Here is an 18,103-nt window from a genome sequence, read left to right on the forward strand (position 1 = left end):
ATGTAATCGAGAATAGAAAATGGCGTTGACGATGGCATATGTGCTTTACTTTGCTTCATTTCTTTGCTAAAACTCGATCCGATTTCTAGCTAATGCCAATCGAACAAATGAAGTGTTTCTATGTGATCTATATGTGAGAATACTTCAAAGTCTTTCGAAAATATTATGTTTTTCTTATATTGACCGAGATCCTAAACAATATATGGAGGTATTATTTTGATGCCGGACAAAAATTGTGACAAGAAGGAATCGTAAAATGCGGGGAAAAACATTGCATATGATGCACTCGACTCTGAACTAAAAGTACCTAATGATAAACAGTACGACTCACTAGGATGTTGATTTTCTTAAAAAAAAAAATGTTAGAATTATTTTGTTTTGTTTTTTATTTAAATAAACTCTCTATAGCTTTTGAAAATTTCTAATTTATAGATACAACTTTAACGGAAATTACTTGTATAAATATAAAATTAACATTTGTATAATCAAACGATTAATAAAGTTGATTCTTCATGAAATTGGCAGAATTATTGCTGATTATAATCATTAGGCTGTAGAATTAATTTTGGTACTTTTCATTTGTACCTATTTTATTTTCTTTACCACTCGGAATAGGACATTATATATACCTATATTCATTTGGCTGGATATATATTTTTTTAAACTTAATAAAGTAGGGATTACCTTAGATGTACACAGCATGTATTTAGATCTAATGTCAAACATTTAAAAAATATTTCATTCTAATAACACATATATTCATATACTTATAAAATATCAGGATATCAGTTTTGGTTGGAAATCATTAGCCTACTTTGTTATGAATTCCTTCCATGAAATCTCATATTTTCAGTTATAAACTACTCAATAATAAAAAAAAAAAAAAAGAAGACATTTCTTGTAAGCATTACCCTCATTCGTAATGGCGATTACATGATAAATGTTTTCATTTTAATAAAAAGGACCAGATAAAAGGAGAATATATATATTCTATGTGCTTTATGTACATGCGCTTTTGTGTTTTGTTACTTTTAAAACATTGTGATTTACTAAGTACATCTATACGTATAATGTTACAAATAGGATGCAATGAAAAAAAAATTGGAATGGATACAGCAGTGTCATAGAACGCGTTTTATCACTCTTGAAAAATGCGAATACATGTAATTCATGTTCTTTATGGAGCTCGATCTTTGGAAATATTTTCCAAGACAACAAGTTCTGTTTACATTTCGAATTCGACTTCTTGATTTTTTAAAATTATTTTCCAAGCACTAAGTTTTTTACAAGATTATTTTTTTACCCAAATATATGGCCATTATAAAGAAAAACATGATTATCTTATTATGAAACGAAATTAATCGTCAATCAGGCCCCCTATTATCGAGTACAGATTTTGTTATAGTAATTTTTTTCTTTACATGCTGATTGACCCCAACTCCCAATTTTTTACTGTTGTTAGGTCGAACGCAGGCAAATCCCAGGATATCTTTCGGCTATTTCATGTACCCTTAAATTCTTCAAAATATATTTCAGGCACGTAGCATCAGGAGGGGGCTGCCCCTCTCCTTTTTGTTGTTGTTGTTGTTTTGCAAACAGAACCTACTTCCATTGTAAAATGTCCACTGAAAGCCCCCGTTTTTGTTGTTGAATTAGAATTGAAGGTGCCTCGATCACTACCTCAACGAAATAGGATTTTCGAGATTGAACACTTTACCTTATTTTCCTTGTTAATTATGTTTTTTAGGTAATTTGCCCCCCTCCCCCCACCGCCCCCTCACTTTAAAAAGCGATATTACATATGTATCTGCATATTATAATTTTAAATTGTTAACTCCTTTATATGCGTTTTACTTATTCAAAATAATCTACACTAAACAGACAGAAATTAACCTTAAATTCACATAAGTAAAACGACTCTATAATTTTACTTAATTTTCATGGATACATGTATTTATGTAATCACCACACGTTGTTCAAAATTTAAGACTACATGTACTACTTTTTCACATCCATAGTTATTTCAAAAAATGATATATTCTTTTTAATATTAAAATGAAAGTTAGGCAAATATTTGCTCGTTTTTTTTTTCACTGTTTACTTCTAAAAATGTATCGGGCAAATTCCACAACCCAGATGACAGCAACATTGCTTCAAAATCTCTGTATGAATTGCTAATAACCTTCAATCAAAAGGTATTATTGATGTGTCAAATAACAGTTACTATAAATCGATTAGCGTACAGGTGTCTTTCATTCCAGAACCAGTAGGGAGGAATCTCTCGATATGAAAAGGTCACGCATCCACATCCTTAATTGTTACCAAAGTACACACAGTGGGTGGTGGAGGAGAAGAGTTTGATTTGTTGTTAACTCTCCTGTATTACTTCACGCTGTTTTTTATTTATTTGCCTTTACTATGATAATATAATTGTTTTGAACTTTCAAAAGATATTGCTATATAGAGGAATAACATAAAAACACGCAACTGATAATATATATGCACCCCCCTTTTTACGTTATCTATACATGTGTAGAATGTTTTTAATCGGGGGTGTTAATTTATATGCATATTGTGTGCCTGTCAATTTTTACATGTATAAAACACGTTGTGCATATTCTTAAGAGTCTAGCATAATTCTGAAAGACTGAATCTTTTTTAAAAGATTAATATTGTTAACACATTACTCATCCTCTTGTTTTATAACGTTTCAAGCATCTAAACCACACTGAGCTGTTCTCTAATGAATATTAATGAAATGTGCGCAATGAAGATGCGTCGTATATTATGTCGATGTTGTATTCTCACTTGTGCAGTTTTCGTTTTTACGTTTGTGTAATTTTCTCATTATATCGTGTAAATAATTTTTTGATTGTGTAGTTTTTGTATAGTTTGTGTAAATTTCAATAACTTTGTGTGTATTTTCCGCACTTTGTGGAAGTTTTGACTTACTCGTGTAATTTTTGTTTAAGGTCGTGCAGAAAATACTTTTGAACCAATCGGCGTGCCATACAGGTGACCTAAAAAGATAAGTAATACTTGTGTGTCAATTGCCAAACACTTTAATTGTTACATGTAGTTGGCCCTTATCATTTATACATCCAAATATTGAACAGGTGTGGCAGAGAAGACTGGATGATCCTAGTCCTCATAGTAAGCAAAATATTAAAGTTTTAACAAAACACAGTTTAGTTTGTACTAGCTATTTTTTTTTTAAATTCCATAATAACTTTCCTTGTTTCAGGATCATATCCCTAGTTTTAGTTTAAATGAGCGCCCTTAGACCAAGGGAATTCAGTGACAAATTTGACAAAAATTAGGAAAAGGTCGTAATTTATGGGTTCTTGAAATATGGCCCATATTCCAACAAGAAGCCCAGGGGCCACAGAGCTCACCTGAGCACATCAGCTAGGAAAAAAACACATATAAGATCGGAACTGAAAGTTAACTTAAGTGGGGGGGGGGGGGGCTTGAAATTTACATATGTAACCCCCCAGGGTATCATAATTTCAACGAACTAGAATCTACATTACCTGAGGATGATTCCATATAAATATTACTAATCATGGCTTTGAAATACTTGAAAAGAAGATTTAAAAAGGTTTCCCTATATATTCCTATGTAAAACTTTGATCGGCCATTTTGGCCCTGCCCTACCCCCGGGGGTCATGACTTGAACAAACTTGAATCTACACTACCTGAGGATGATTTCACATGAGTTTCATCTTTCCTGGCCCAGTGGTTCTTGAGAAGAAGATTTTTAAAGATTTTTCCTATATATTCCTGTGTAAAACTTTGATCGGCCATTTTGGCCCCGCCCTACCCCCGGGGGTCATGACTTGAACAAACTTAAATCTACACTACCTGAGGATGATTCTACATGAGTTTCATCTTTCCTGGCCCAGTGGTTCTTGAGAAGAAGATTTTTAAAGATTTTTCCTATATATTCCTATGTAAAACTTTGATCGGCCATTTTGGCCCCGCCCTATTCCCGGGGGTCATGACTTGAACAAACTTGAATCTCCACTACCTGAGGATGATTCCACATGAGTTTCATCTTTCCTGGCCCAGTGGTTCTTGAGAAAAAGATTTTTTAAAAATGCCATTAATTTTTCTCTAATTCATGATTATCTCCCCTTGGAAAATGGCGTGGCCCTTCATTTGAACAAACTTGAATCCCCTTTGCCCAAGGATACTTTGTGGCAAGTTTGGTTGAAATTGGCCCAGTGGTTCTTGAGAAGAAGATAAAAATGTGAAAAGTTTACAACGACAACAACAACAACGACGACAGACGACGGACAAAGTTTGATCAGAAAAGCTCACTTGAGCCTTCGGCTCAGGTGAGCTAAAAAGTTTATGCACAACATCAACACACAAATGGCCATTGCATTAGCTCTGAACATTTGGCTCAGCATAGCTAGGTAATAACTAATAGGGAAAAACCAGTAAAGAAGATTCAGTTGAGAAAATTTGAGAACAGATATATAATCAACAAGAAACATATTGACGCAAGCGTCAAAAATCGGCCGCAAACCAATTAATTAATTCTTTCATATAATAAATTAGAAACTGAATTCTTATATTTATCTGTTAATTAATATATATCCCTGTGACATTAAACATTTGAATGCGACATCCCAAGATTTTCTTCAGTACATAATACATGTACATTGCTACATGCAAAATGTATTTAAGGACGTTCGATCCTGAGTTTTTGAGTGGATTTTGGTCATGTCTTTTATTCATAAAATTCTGCATCATTTTTAAATTCTAACATTAGATCTGAATTCTACAATGCAAATTGAACTATATTCAATGAAAAAACCGCGATTAAATTCCATTCAAGTTGAATTAAACTAGGGACTATATTTTGTGGCGGAAGGTTTTTGAGACGAAAAACATCAGTTTTTTCCCTTTTGAACTAAAACAGTACTCTTTATTTTGGATTCCTATTTTTCCATGCTGGTTGCACACAAAGCTGTTTTTTGCAGTAAAATGTGTCATACTGGTTCTGAAATATCTATTAAATTATTTCTTATGAATTCTATCGACAAAGTGTGACAAACATAGTAAAAAATATTCTGAAAACCCGGGAAAAAAATTGAGCCAAATTTAACGTAAAATTGACACTTTTTTAGTAATATCTGAAAATTAACATCATATACCCCCTCTTTTGATGTTCTTTTCTAAATATTCAAGGTAAATTTGACCTATTTGCTTAAATTCAGAAAAAGTTTAAGACTTAAAAATAATTTTCTTGCTTATTAAATTTTCAATGCCAGAAAAATAACATTTTATTAGTGCAGAAAAGTCAAATAATTGATTATGCGAAGTAATTTGAAACTTTTTCTTAGTAACAATTTTAAAGTGTCTCTTCTTAAACAGACTTAGAGTTCATTTTGTTTCTTGCTTTAATTGGATGAAGATATTGCAGGGAAAACATCGAAGGTGTAGTTTTTAATTAAGACACAAATTTCAGTGCAAGAAGGTCATATTAAATGTATTGTAGCGCCAAAAGAAGCATATTGACCCCCATTTTTTGATTTGAATTTTAATTAAGCTATGTATGTAGAAACTAAAAATATACTTGGCAAAAAAAGTTTAAGACTTTACATATCAGGATCGAACGTCGTTAAGCAACTTACTCATAGCCCTCTGCGTTCCCGCACTCAGTAAGTTTAATTAATTGGTACTATAAACGAACTCTGGCGGAAGTTTGATGTTTAAGTAGTTTTAACACTTAACCATTTAAACTAACGTTTAAACTTATCTAACTAGAGATAGTTTAACATTAAATAAAACGTAACAACTATGTGAGGCTCCTCGCTCACTCAGAGGATGTTGAAACCCCCAACTCCCTCTAAATCCGCCACTACATTTCTTCTCTATCTTGTTTTGGTGTGAGATGTGGCGGGAAAAGGCTTGGCATGTTGTAAAACGCGCTTTATCCTTCAGTTGTCTGTTGGAGAAAAATCTCCTAATATTCTGTCTGATAATAAATTAAGATTAAGTCATATTTTTGAAAATTTTCTGTATTAAAAGTACATTGTATATTTGTATTTACACGTCATTTTAAATTATATATATACAACAAATCCTGTTGAAGTAGAGAAAGTAAAATTTGTTTAGACATTATATAACGCAGTCCTTGCTTTAGACTATGCCCATATGTGAGCATATTTCTCCGCACTTCAGTTACGTAGGAGTTTGTCAATTAGGATTGGATGAAACATTTAACCCATTATTCATAAAATTTTTATTTTATGATTATTATGCGTTTTTATATTACATTTAGACACTCTTTCTTAATATTCTATTACATGAATGTTAAATATTTTTTATTCAAATTGTTCTAACTCCGCAGAAACGCACGGCGACTTAAAACTTTCATATCATATAACCGACCGCCTGCTGGCGGCCGGTAATAAATGAAGAGAGAACAATGTACCTGTGCCCTCTGTGTGAAAGACATAAAAATAGACAAGAATATCATTAAAAGGAGAGCTGGCTTTGATGGTCCATCGACAGTAGGTCCTGCTTTGGTATTTCTCTGGGAATCCTGGACTCACTATTATACCTCCTGTCCCAGGGCTGATTATTTTACCCCCACAATCTGTAATGAAAATAGTTTAAACTTCTATAGTCATTTACATTTATTAATTAATAACTACGACCATTATCAAAATAATTACACATCCTATGGTAAAAGAGAAACTTAAGAAGAGGCCAAATGGTCTCTGAGGTCAACAAAACTTAAAAAATTGTGAATTATCTGCAACCATGTGCCAAATAATGCTACACATTTTAAAAATCAAATTCTTTGAAATCATTTTATAATACTTTGAAGTAATTTTTACACTAAAAATATTCCAATAATCAACAAAAAAGCCTATTTGGGCCACAAAACTCATGAGTCACCTTGACTCTTTTTCTTCATCAGAAGATTTTAAGATTTTTTCCCTTAAAGTAAAATGTTTACCTAATATTGAGGTCCCACCCTAGTTACATGTACTAAGGGGTCATACTTCACCCCTCTACATGTATATATATGCATATGGAGATGATGAATATAAATGTGAATAACTTCAGGGTTGCCCTTAAGAATTGAAATAGCAGGGGACATAAAAAAAAGAAAGAAGGGGGTCTTGGGTCTCTCCCCCTAACAGGAGGTTGGGGGATAATATCAGTATTACAACAGTCAAGGGGCTTATCATTATAATATGGGGGAATTCTCAGGTCTAAGGATAACCCTTAACTTGGCCTTGCTTTCCTTGAGATGTTAAATATTTTTACTGTATTTAACAGTATTTTAGATATAATGTGTAAAAATTGATGCCCTATGATTCATAATTGAATCCATAGGACTTGTTGAAGCCTGCATATGTAAATAAATAAAATAGTCCTTGCTTTCCTAAAACAAGAGGCCCAGGGGCCACAGCGCTCACCTGAGCACATCGGGCTTGAATTTAACCCCCCCGCCCCTAGGCATTCATCATTTGAACAAACTAGAATCTACACTACCTGAGGATGATTCCATATAAATATCACTAGTCATAGCTTTGAAGTACTTGAAAAGAAGATTTTAAAAGATTTCCCTATATCCCTATGTAAAATTTGGGTCGGCTATTTTTGCCCCACCCTAGCTCCGGGGGTCATGATTTGAACAAATTTGAATCTACACTACCTGAGGATGATTCCACATGAAATTCATCTTTCCTGGCCCAGTGATTCTTGAGAAGAAGATTTTTAAAGATTTTTAAAGATTTTTCCTATATATTCCTATGTAAAACTTGGGTCGGCCATTTTGGCCCCACCCTAGCCCTGGGGGTCATGATTTGAACAAATCAATTTTTTCAAATTCAATTTTGCAACAGTAAAACTTTGAATTTGTATTTTATCACATATCTAGTTTCACCTTGACACAAATTTGAAATAAGGGATTTAATGGTCACTTGACATGAGATTTCAAGAGCCATAATGCAACAGTTGAACTTCTTTATCTCAAACACTGATATCTCAAATACAAGGAATATGTTATTAGTAGGGATGCCAAGGAATAATCGACTATTTGACTAAAAGAGGAATGGACTGACAATTGAAAAATTCAATTTCATTTACTCATAACATTGCATTTATTTGATGTTGCGTCTTTAAATAGATTTAGGTAAATAGGTTTTTGAGTTATAAATAAGTAATGTACCTGCATGATGTAATTCTCATGGGAATGTTTCACACCTTCGTTCATGATGTTTTGCTTACATTAACCAAGTGCAGTAAGTCACATATTGATAGAGATTTCCAGTATTGCGAGAGCAAAATGAAAGAAAAATGGCAGTTTCCAGTCCTGTGAATTTTGGTGTGCAGCCGTGAGCCGTGAATGGGGTCAAAAATACATGACATTTTGTGTACCGCCAGTATATATCACATGCATGGTTTTATGAAAAGTGATAGGGTTCTGGAGAAGAAGTTAAATGAGAAAAGTTTACAAAAGGCAGAAATAGATGTGAAAGGATGAAAATAACTGCTTGCATGTGACCTAAATTTTGAAATGCATACAACACCAAAATGCTTGCATAATAACATGACTACTGTAGATTCCTATATATATGCGTAAAATTGATTATAACGTATTTTTGCGAGAAGCACCACATTGGAAATAAAATTACTTGCTTTTATTTTTATAGAGCTGAAATAAATGTAAAATCTCTTGATCAACAGATCATTCTCGAATTATTATTCTCGCACATTGCCGTTGAAGAGCCCATTCATGATAATAAGTACTCAAGAAAATAAGGAATTTACAGTAATCATAGCCCTTTTCACAATCTTTTCCTTTCATTTCCAATTTTTTTGCCCCATCTTTATCCAAGGGGTTCAAGATGTCAAAGACTTTTTTCTATACTACCTTAGGATACATGATTGATATATAACTCTCAAGTTAAGATAAGAAATCTTTCTTTCAGTGTTTTTTTTCTTTTCTAGACATGCTGTCTATATTACATCTGAAATAATACAGGTACTTACAGTGTACAAATGTTTACTGCTAAAAACCAGCTTACTTGTATTCAGGGAGTCTGGATGAACAAACTCATATCTGGCTTCAAATCCTGTACTGTTTTTGGAATTCCATCTTGAAATAAACTTGATTTCTAGTTGTTTTTCTGCCAGAATGGGGCCAGGGAATTGCCTTCCACAATGCTTTACAGAATACTTGTCTCCAACACTTCTGCCAGAATGAAATATCTCCAGATAGTCGTTGTTTTCACATCTACAATAAAACCAAGACTTACCAGCCATGTTTAGGGAGGTTCAGTTTGTTCTATGCCAAAATGTGGTTCCCAAAAATACAAAAATACAACTGGTAAAGAATTTTTTAACACCAAGAAAATGAAGATTTCATGAAGAAACCATAATTACTACTTGTATAAACAAGGAGGTTAGATTATCAGAAGACATGCAGGACAGATTACTTTAATGCACATCAAACTTTTAAGGCCATTCCAAGTTTTTTCTACGTTTATGGAGTCAGTCCGACACATCTTTCAAAACTAACCTACCTACCTATTGGCATAAAACATAAGCCAAAAAATAAAACAGACTTAGTTGTCACAAAAATGACAGCATTCAAAAGATTTATATTTATTAATTTATTATTCTAGATCTCACAAACATAGGTATAATCAGAGATTATAGAGCTCACCTCAATGAATGTTGTCTATAAGTAAGGCAAAGTACCACATTTAGAAGATGACATCCACATCTCAAAATGCAAAATTTATGCAATTTTATTTTAAAAGGTTTGCAGTTACTAAGGAATAGACTTATTCAAACACTTAACTTTGAAGTCACCAATCAAAAAAATGAAATTCAAATCCACCATCTGTAAAAAGTTCAAGCGTTCATCCCTTGATGCATTAGAAAGTTTGAGAGTGTTCATCCCTTGATGCATCATCCATGCAAGTTTGGTTAATATAGGCCTTATAGTTTCTAGGTGATAGACCTACACCCATGACTTTAACCTTGTCTATTAGGCCAGCATCTTTTTATTTTTTAGGTTTACAAATATCATGAGAATGAAAAATTCTTGTATGAGGAGGAAATAAAAAAAATTAATTTTGATAAATTACTGACTTTTGTACATTAATTTTTGCTTCTGTTTTGATGCTCTCCTAACATGCTCTTTGCCACTGGACACATAATGGTTACAAAGGGGAAAGTAGAACCTTTAATTGTTTATTTCAAATTGGCATCTGCCAGTTGGGGCCAGTGATGTAAATTTTGTGATGTTGGTCAAAATACAGATTTTAAAAAAAAAATTTAATTTTAAAAAAAAATCTTTCAATATACTTGTTTTTTTTTTTAATAGTTGAAATATTTTATTTCTTTAGGCTATTGATTATTTCTTCCTCAAATGGACTTAACTTCTCCCATAGATTTATTCATTACATCTGATGCATAAGCAACCCTTTTCTGAAAAATGATGCTTAGACTGCAAGCTATAATAGAAACCTAAACAATGCCTCTGGCAATAGCTACCATGGGCAGTTTTAAACCTGCATGAGGGAGGATATCATTTACAGACAGATACTTCTGAATATGAATACATAATTATCTCACCAGCATGTCATTGTGCAACAAAGTCGTCAGTATTTTAATTATTTGTCCTCTGAACGGGTGAAACATTTTGAATGGCACTCCTACCGATAAATATTTACATTAAACCAAGCTATGGTGCTGCTATGGACTTTTCAGATCTACCTTTATCAACCCGCCATGTTCATCTTAAAACCGGAAGAACGCATTTGTAAATTTGAAATCTCGATTCCGGCTCAAATTTGACTTCGGAAAGAAAAACTCTGATTTTCTCAATTTTATTTTTTTTTCCTGAAAATTCATCTGGAAAATGTTGGTCAGATCCAGCATCTGAAGCAAGCCTGGTAGTATGCAATCTTAGATGTATCATCCATGCAAGTTTGGTCAAAATAGACCTTATAGTTACTTGGAATTAAGATCTACACCAAACTTAAACCTGCACCAAAAATGTTAAACTGCACAGTGCTGTTAAGGGTTACTATAATGAAGAAATCAAAGGATATCATGCAAAAATCTTTTTTGAAGCTTTCTTGATGAGAAAATAGAAGCGGGGAGTTTGAGCTTTCTAAATGTGAACAACCATCGTTAGATGATGTCCCAATTTTTTTTATGACATCTGAAATCAATAAGACATTCAATATAATAAATACTGCATGTTTTTCAGGGTAATTAACAGCTGAAATCCCTCAGAAAACCATTGTCAACCTCCACTGACGTGTTGGTTGACAAAGATTTTCCTTGGAATGTCAATTTCAACCCATAAAAATGTGCGCTATTCATATAATGGTAAGATTCATTGACCCAATTCCAGAATATGATATATCCGAAATATCATCTTTTAAAAGAATTTTAAATTTAAGGAAAATGTTTTTTAAATTTCCAAAATTTCTGAAAGTGTAAACATAAATTTAAATATGTGATTAATTGCAATAAACCAAAAAAAAAAAAGATGATTATTCCACATAAAAAAAGATGTGCTTGTGAAACACTGATGCCCCCATATGGCAACTTATGGTGAGGGTTGAATTCTCTCAAATGCATGTCAAACTCTAAAGGTCAAGGTCAAAAGTGTTGGTACCCAAAGGAAGGTCTTGTTACAAAGAATACATCTGTGAAATATGAAAGCCCTTAAGGCTATTACTAACTGTTCAAAAGTTATGACCAAGGTTAAAGTTTTTAAAAAGTGGGCCAAACTCTTAGGTCAAGGTCAAAAATATTTATACCAGCTGAAAGGTATTGTCAAAATAAATACACATGTGAAGGATGAAAGCCCTAGCTATAACTGTTCAAAAGTTAGGGCCAACTTAAAGTGTGGTATTGATTCATACAAAATGATGACAGGGTGAATTTATCGCAAATCTTGCTTCAAAGTATACACTTGGACTGATATACTGATGCAGTGAGTGACGACACTGATGAATCTGACTGAAATACAATTGCGATATCCAACAAAGAGTCTGATTGGTGCTTTTATATAGGCCCGCCCACTTTCTCATGGACACAGCTGTAAACAAGTGGTAGGCCTCTACTTACTGTGCGAAGTATATAGTGGACCTATGTAATACCTTATTAAATTATTGTGGGTGGGTAACCTGTATAATGATCTTCAAATTAATAAAATCCAATCCAGGACTGGCAGAAGTTGACTTAAAATGATACACGTCACCTGGGGCATATTTTTGTGATTGAAGAACGAGGCTGTTTTCCGGTTTTTTCTTTAGTACATCAATAAAATTAAACGTACTTAAATTTGGAAAATGTATCAGTGATATTGATAATATTCGCCATTACAGTAAAAAGTGCACTGCATGAAAAACCTGAAGTCTCTGTCGAGACTGTAGCTCTACTGGTTTGTACTGATCAAAAACCGATGCACAGAATTATGTAGCTTAGTTTAGTCTACTTGTGTGATAAGTTATATTGAAATCAGACCAAAACTGTCGTAGCATTTTAAAGGAATTCCACAGAAAATTCTATTTTTAGTAACCATGGCAACACCGTTCATTGAAATCAAAAACTGATGCACTATTATACGTAAATTAGTGTAGTCTACTTGTGTGCCAAGTGATAATGAAATCAGACAAAAACTGTAGAAGGAGTAGCGTTTTATAGGAATTTCTCAGAAAATTCTATTTTTAGTAACCATGGCAACATCGCTCATCGATACTGATTCTTTAGCACTTATACAGTGAAGTTAGGTCTTTAGACCCTTAAAACATCAGTGAAGGTTTGGTGTCTCTACGGTCTATGGTTTTGAAGGAGTAGCGATAACAAGGTTTTTCGCACAAGGGACAATAACTTTTAAAAGGGTCATTCCCATAGGACAAGAATAAAATCTTAAAAAGAGTATTGAGAGTGCATGTTACAGACAGAAGATAGATAGTATATGTTTAAGGATATAAGAGCTATTGAAAGAAATTTATTCCTCATATTTAGAATGACCTTGACCTTGAAATTAATTTGAAGGTCAAAGGTCAATGAATCTTATGCAGTTGGTCCCATGTCTCTTTCACTTCTCGTTTTGAAAATTTTTAATTATTTCTAAAATTAAAAAAGTTTCAGGGGCAATAACTCATTGAAGGGGTCACCGAATACTTTCGCAATGAATAGATTCCAGAGTCCTCTCAATTAGTCGAAGACTTTAGTGAAGGTTTCATATTTCTTCAGTTTACGGTTTCGAAGGAGTAGCGATAACAAGCATTTCTTGTGAAAGGGGCAATAACTTCGAAAGCCGTTAACGATCAAACATGGGGGGTCGTTTTTCGAAATAACTTTTAATATCCAATATCATGGACTATAAAGTTTTTCAATAAGTCTTGAGGTTTCAAAAGTTCGGGTAGAAAAATAATAATAAACACTAGGAGACTTATTGTTCACAGAACAATAAGAGGTCTTTCCACCTTCTTTGAATTTTTCAAATTTGTTTTATATATGACTCCTTAAAATTAAATTCCATGAATAAGAAACCAAAATTGTCTAAAAGGGTAGAAAAAATGAAAATAAAAAAAAATTGAAATGACCTTGACCTTTGACCTTGATAATATTTTCAAGATCAAATGTCAAGGGTCACAATGCAACTGACCCCATGCTTCTACGACTTATAGTTTTCAAGTTATAAGGCTTTATATTAAGTACAAAGAAGTTAAAGGGCAATAACTCATATAAGGGGTCATCAGATCCTTTCGCATTTATACAGTGAAGTTAGGCCTAAAGACTCTTAACACATTAGTGAAGTTTTGGTGTCTCTCGTTCTACGGTTTTGAAGTAGTAGCGATAACAAGGTTTTTCGCATAAGGGGCAATAACTTTAAAAAGGGTCAATCTTCAAGGACAAGAATGAAATCTTTGAAATAGATTTAAGGGTACATATTAAAAATGCAAAGACTGATTGTATATGTTAAAAGACAAAAGAGATATAAAAAGAGCTTAATTTCTCATTTTTGGAGTGACTTTGACCTTTGTATAAATTTTAAGGTCAAAGGTCAATAAATCTTATGCAGTTGGTCCTATGTCTCTACGACTTCTCATTTTGAAAAATTTTAATTATTTGTAAAATTCAAAAAGTTTCAGGGGCAATAACTCAGAGAAGGGGTTTACAAATCCCTTCGCAATGAATAGAAGAAGAGTCTTCTCAATCAGTCAAAGACTTTAGTGAAGGTTTCATATCTCTATGGTTTACGGTTTAGGAGTAGTAGCGATAACAAGCATTTCTTGCAAGAGGGGCAATAACTTCGGAAAGAGTCAAGGTTCATTCACGCAGGGTCAACTGCGAAAATCTTTTACGGAGTACATTCTTATGGACTATAAATCTCTTCGATATATCTTGAAACTCAAAATCACACGGCGGAAAAATAAGAAGAATAACTAGGAGACTTATTGTTCACAGAACAATAAGAGGTCTTTCCAGCTTTTTAAGTGTTTCCGTGTCATTCGGGTTGAAAAAACGAAGAAAAACGCAAAAAAAAATAAAGAAAATAAAAAAAAAAAATAAAAAAAAAAATAAGGTGCTCCAGCAGGATTCGATCCCTGGACCCTCTGATTAGTAGGCGAGCGCTCTAACCACTACGCCACGGGTTCCGTTGAATTTGTGTTGTATTATTGTCGAGTTAAAGTTAACGGAATTTCCTTGATTCATTGACCAGTCAAAGAGTTCCAGTTGAGACACTTCTGACAAGCTCCTGGGAGTATATGTGAGTTTGAATGAGATTGTTTTCGAGTTAAAATGTAAGGGATAGGGTCCGATTACAATTATGATATTGGTATTAACGGGGATACATGCATTTGAGGTTGCGTAGCAATTTCTGTATTTGAAAAAGGCCGCGTTTGTTTTGACAAATATGGTCAATTCATAGGTAAGATTTAATAATCATTTCTATTTGAATTGAATTCATAGTTACCAGCATAAATTAAACTTGAAACATGCATCTCAAAAAAAAAAAAACAAAAAAAAAAAAACGGTGTCATTGAGAGCGTGGAAATTTATTTGACAGGAAAAATCGCAATTTTCGAGATTCATTCCAACAATATTAAATCTAAATAAAATTGAAATAAATTCCACTTACTAAAGAAAGCAAGAATATTTGGTATCGAAATATCGTATTAGAGCAGGAGAATCGAGTGATATTAACAACAATCTAAGAAATGGCCAATACTAGCTTTAATTGATTTTTATACTCAGCAAGAATTAAATTTCAGACAGAAAAAAATGTAGATTTGTCCGATATTTACTAAAATTTAATTGTACTTAAGAGACTCACCGTAAAACTCTCAGGGCACTTTCTTTGAGGTGTCTTCTACATGCTAAACTGAATTTTATCTTGATCTGTGATGTCTTTTGAGTTGTAGAAAAATTTTCTATGCCGCTATTGATTTTTTTTTTTTAAGAGAAATGGGGGGGGGGGGGGGGTTGTATTATATAAGTGTTTGTTGACGTGACAGTTATAAATACCTCCACATAATTAAGCTTGATTGTGACCTTTGGGTCAAAGGTCAAGGTCATTTATCAAGGTCAAAGGTCAAGGTCATCCAAAAAAAAAAAGCACTTAGCCTTATAAACTTGAGTTTTACACTTGAAGCTGAATCTAGGTAAAGATAATGAATATATCCTTTTAAACTTTTGAGAAAAGGTCAATGGTCAAGGTCAAATATCAAGGTCAAAGGTCAAGGTCATTTTAACCAAAAGCCCGTAAATAAGCAATTTTAATACTTTCCCAATGACCTTGACCTTTGACCTTGACCTAATATTCAAGGTCAAAGGTCAAAAGATCTCATGCAGTTGGGCCCATGTCTTTACGACTTGTCGTTAAGAAAGTTTTTAGTTCTTTGTAAACATCATAAACTGCCAGGGGCAATAACTGCATAAAATGTTTACGAATTCTTTCGCACTAATAGGATGAGAAGTGTACTAAATTAGTCGCAGACATTTTTGAAGGTTTTGTACCTCTACGGTTTACGGTTTCGGAGGAGTAGCGATAACAAGGGTTTACACTGAAAGGGGCACTAACTTTTAGAGGGTTCAATCTTAGGGGACAAGCATGGAATCTCTGAAATGGTTTTAAGAGTACATACTAAAGATGCAAAGAAGTTTAGAATTTGGTAAAGAACAGAAGAGCTATAAAAAATGCTGAATTTTACCTATTTTGAATGACCTTGACCTTTGACCTTGACCTAGATTTTAAGGTCAAAGGTCAAGAAATCTTTTGCATTTGGCCCCATGTCTCTACGCCTTGTCGTTTTAGAAAAATTCTTGATATTTGTAAACATCGCAAACATTCAGGGGCAATAATTCATTATAGGAGTTTATGAATCCTTTCGCAATGTTTGATTGGAGAGTCTACTAAATCAGTCGTAAACATTAATAAAGGTTTGGAATCTCTGCGGTTTATGGTTTCGGAGGAGTAGCGATAACAAGCTTTTATTGCGAAAGGGGTCGTAACTCCGAAAGGGGTCAAAGTTCATATACGCAGGGTCAACTGCAAAAATCTTTTATGGAGTACATTTTTATCGACTGAAAATCTTTTCGATAAATCTTGAAACAAAAAATCACACGGCGGAAAAATAATAAAGAAAAAGGAAAAAAAGAAACAGAAGAATATCAATAGGTCTTTCCAGAGAAAGCTGGAAAGACCTAATAAGAAACAGAAGAATACCAATAGGTCTTTCCACGAAAGGTGGAAAGACCTAATAAGCATTTCAAGAGGTCTTTCCACAGAAAGGTGGAAAGACCTAATAAAATGAAAATAGGTGTGTCATCAAACGCTATAAACATGTACCATCTGTGAAAGGAATATATCACATGCTAAAAAGTGATTTTTTAGTTTGTTTGTTTGTTTGTGTATTTTGTTCAAAAAGTCACCATCGGTTTTCGACAATCACAAGGCCGTTGGACGCTTTCCAACTTAAATAGGCAAAGGATACTGTACGAGAGTGGGCGGGTCCTAATCAACCAATTAAATCGCTTGTTTTATAGAATGAACAGGTGATTCAAATTGTTCAATTGTCAAATCCAATAGTGTCAACACTCAAGGCAATGCTATTTCGGCCGCAGTGTAATACTTTTGAGCGAGATTTGCGATAAAACAAGGCAAAATTGTCTGCAAGTGTGAAAAGGTGAAAATAACCCGGTATACAGTAGTATATAGCCTTATGAATATGATTGCCTTATTATAACAGACTGTAGAATTCTCCACCTACGCTGTATCTTTATCTCCCAGAAAGAAGGTATAAAATGAGATGAGGATTTGCTCGCCAGGCTCTGGACGGAATATATATCTACAGTGTGTGTTGTCAGGGTAACGCAAAGGGTGGTGTGGGGAGTTAAACGTCCCTGACTTGGTCGACTTGCTGTCATACAGGTACGTACACTTCCCCTCCTCCACATTCTCTCCTGGGATACCGTAATCTGAATCAAACGATAATCAACAGAATTCTTCAGGTTATAATTCATATACATCAATTGCTTTTCACTACTAGTAAACAGTATAAAACTCAACATTAAATTTGAGAGAAGGTACTGTAGAAGTACTTTTTTCTGCGTGGTATTAATTTACATGATGGTCACAAACTTTCCGCGGAAATTTGTCCAAGCAAACTTAATATAAATGTAAGGCATATAGTGACAGTATAAGAAATCCCCGTGATTTTCTACCCGCGAATTAAACAGAAATTGATTCCGCGGAATTATGACCCCGTGGAAAAAAGTACGTCTATAGTATACAGAAATAAGTATAAAATTACATGATGAGATAAAGATCTAATTCAAATCCATATTTCCTTTCTATTGTTAATCAACATATTAAAACACAGTTTTTATCAGTAAACTATTAACTAGGTCAGGTACTTCTAAGATGAGTACCTTTTCGTAGACACTGCAACAGAGGTTATATTTTCACTGAAGTGAATATATTTATAGGTAGAAAAGAAATTTTCTCTGATAATTTGTGTACATGCACTATTGTAAATAAAAAGAGACATGGCAGTAAAGAAATAATTCAATTTTCTTCAATTTATAT

At 33.5% G+C, this 18,103-nt stretch overlaps 1 protein-coding gene across 4 annotated transcripts in view; it reads right to left on the reverse strand.

Annotated features, from left to right (window-relative positions):
* LOC134278752 (cubilin-like) overlaps positions 1 to 18,103 on the reverse strand; it is a 123,469-nt gene that overhangs the window by 42,729 nt on the left and 62,637 nt on the right. For all 4 annotated transcript variants that reach the window (XM_062761041.1, XM_062761040.1, XM_062761043.1 and 1 more), the window contains 3 exons: positions 17,286 to 17,493; positions 9,060 to 9,268; positions 6,449 to 6,613 (listed from right to left, as the gene is read on the reverse strand). In XM_062761041.1, the coding sequence (XP_062617025.1) occupies positions 6,449 to 6,613; positions 9,060 to 9,268; positions 17,286 to 17,493 (582 nt within the window). The remainder of the gene's footprint in view (positions 1 to 6,448; positions 6,614 to 9,059; positions 9,269 to 17,285; positions 17,494 to 18,103) is intronic.

Source organism: Saccostrea cucullata, unplaced genomic scaffold (genome assembly GCF_032062105.1).
Source record: "Saccostrea cucullata isolate Sc308-1 unplaced genomic scaffold, CSIRO_AGI_Scuc_v1 ctg909, whole genome shotgun sequence".
Lineage (NCBI taxonomy): Eukaryota > Metazoa > Mollusca > Bivalvia > Ostreida > Ostreidae > Saccostrea > Saccostrea cuccullata.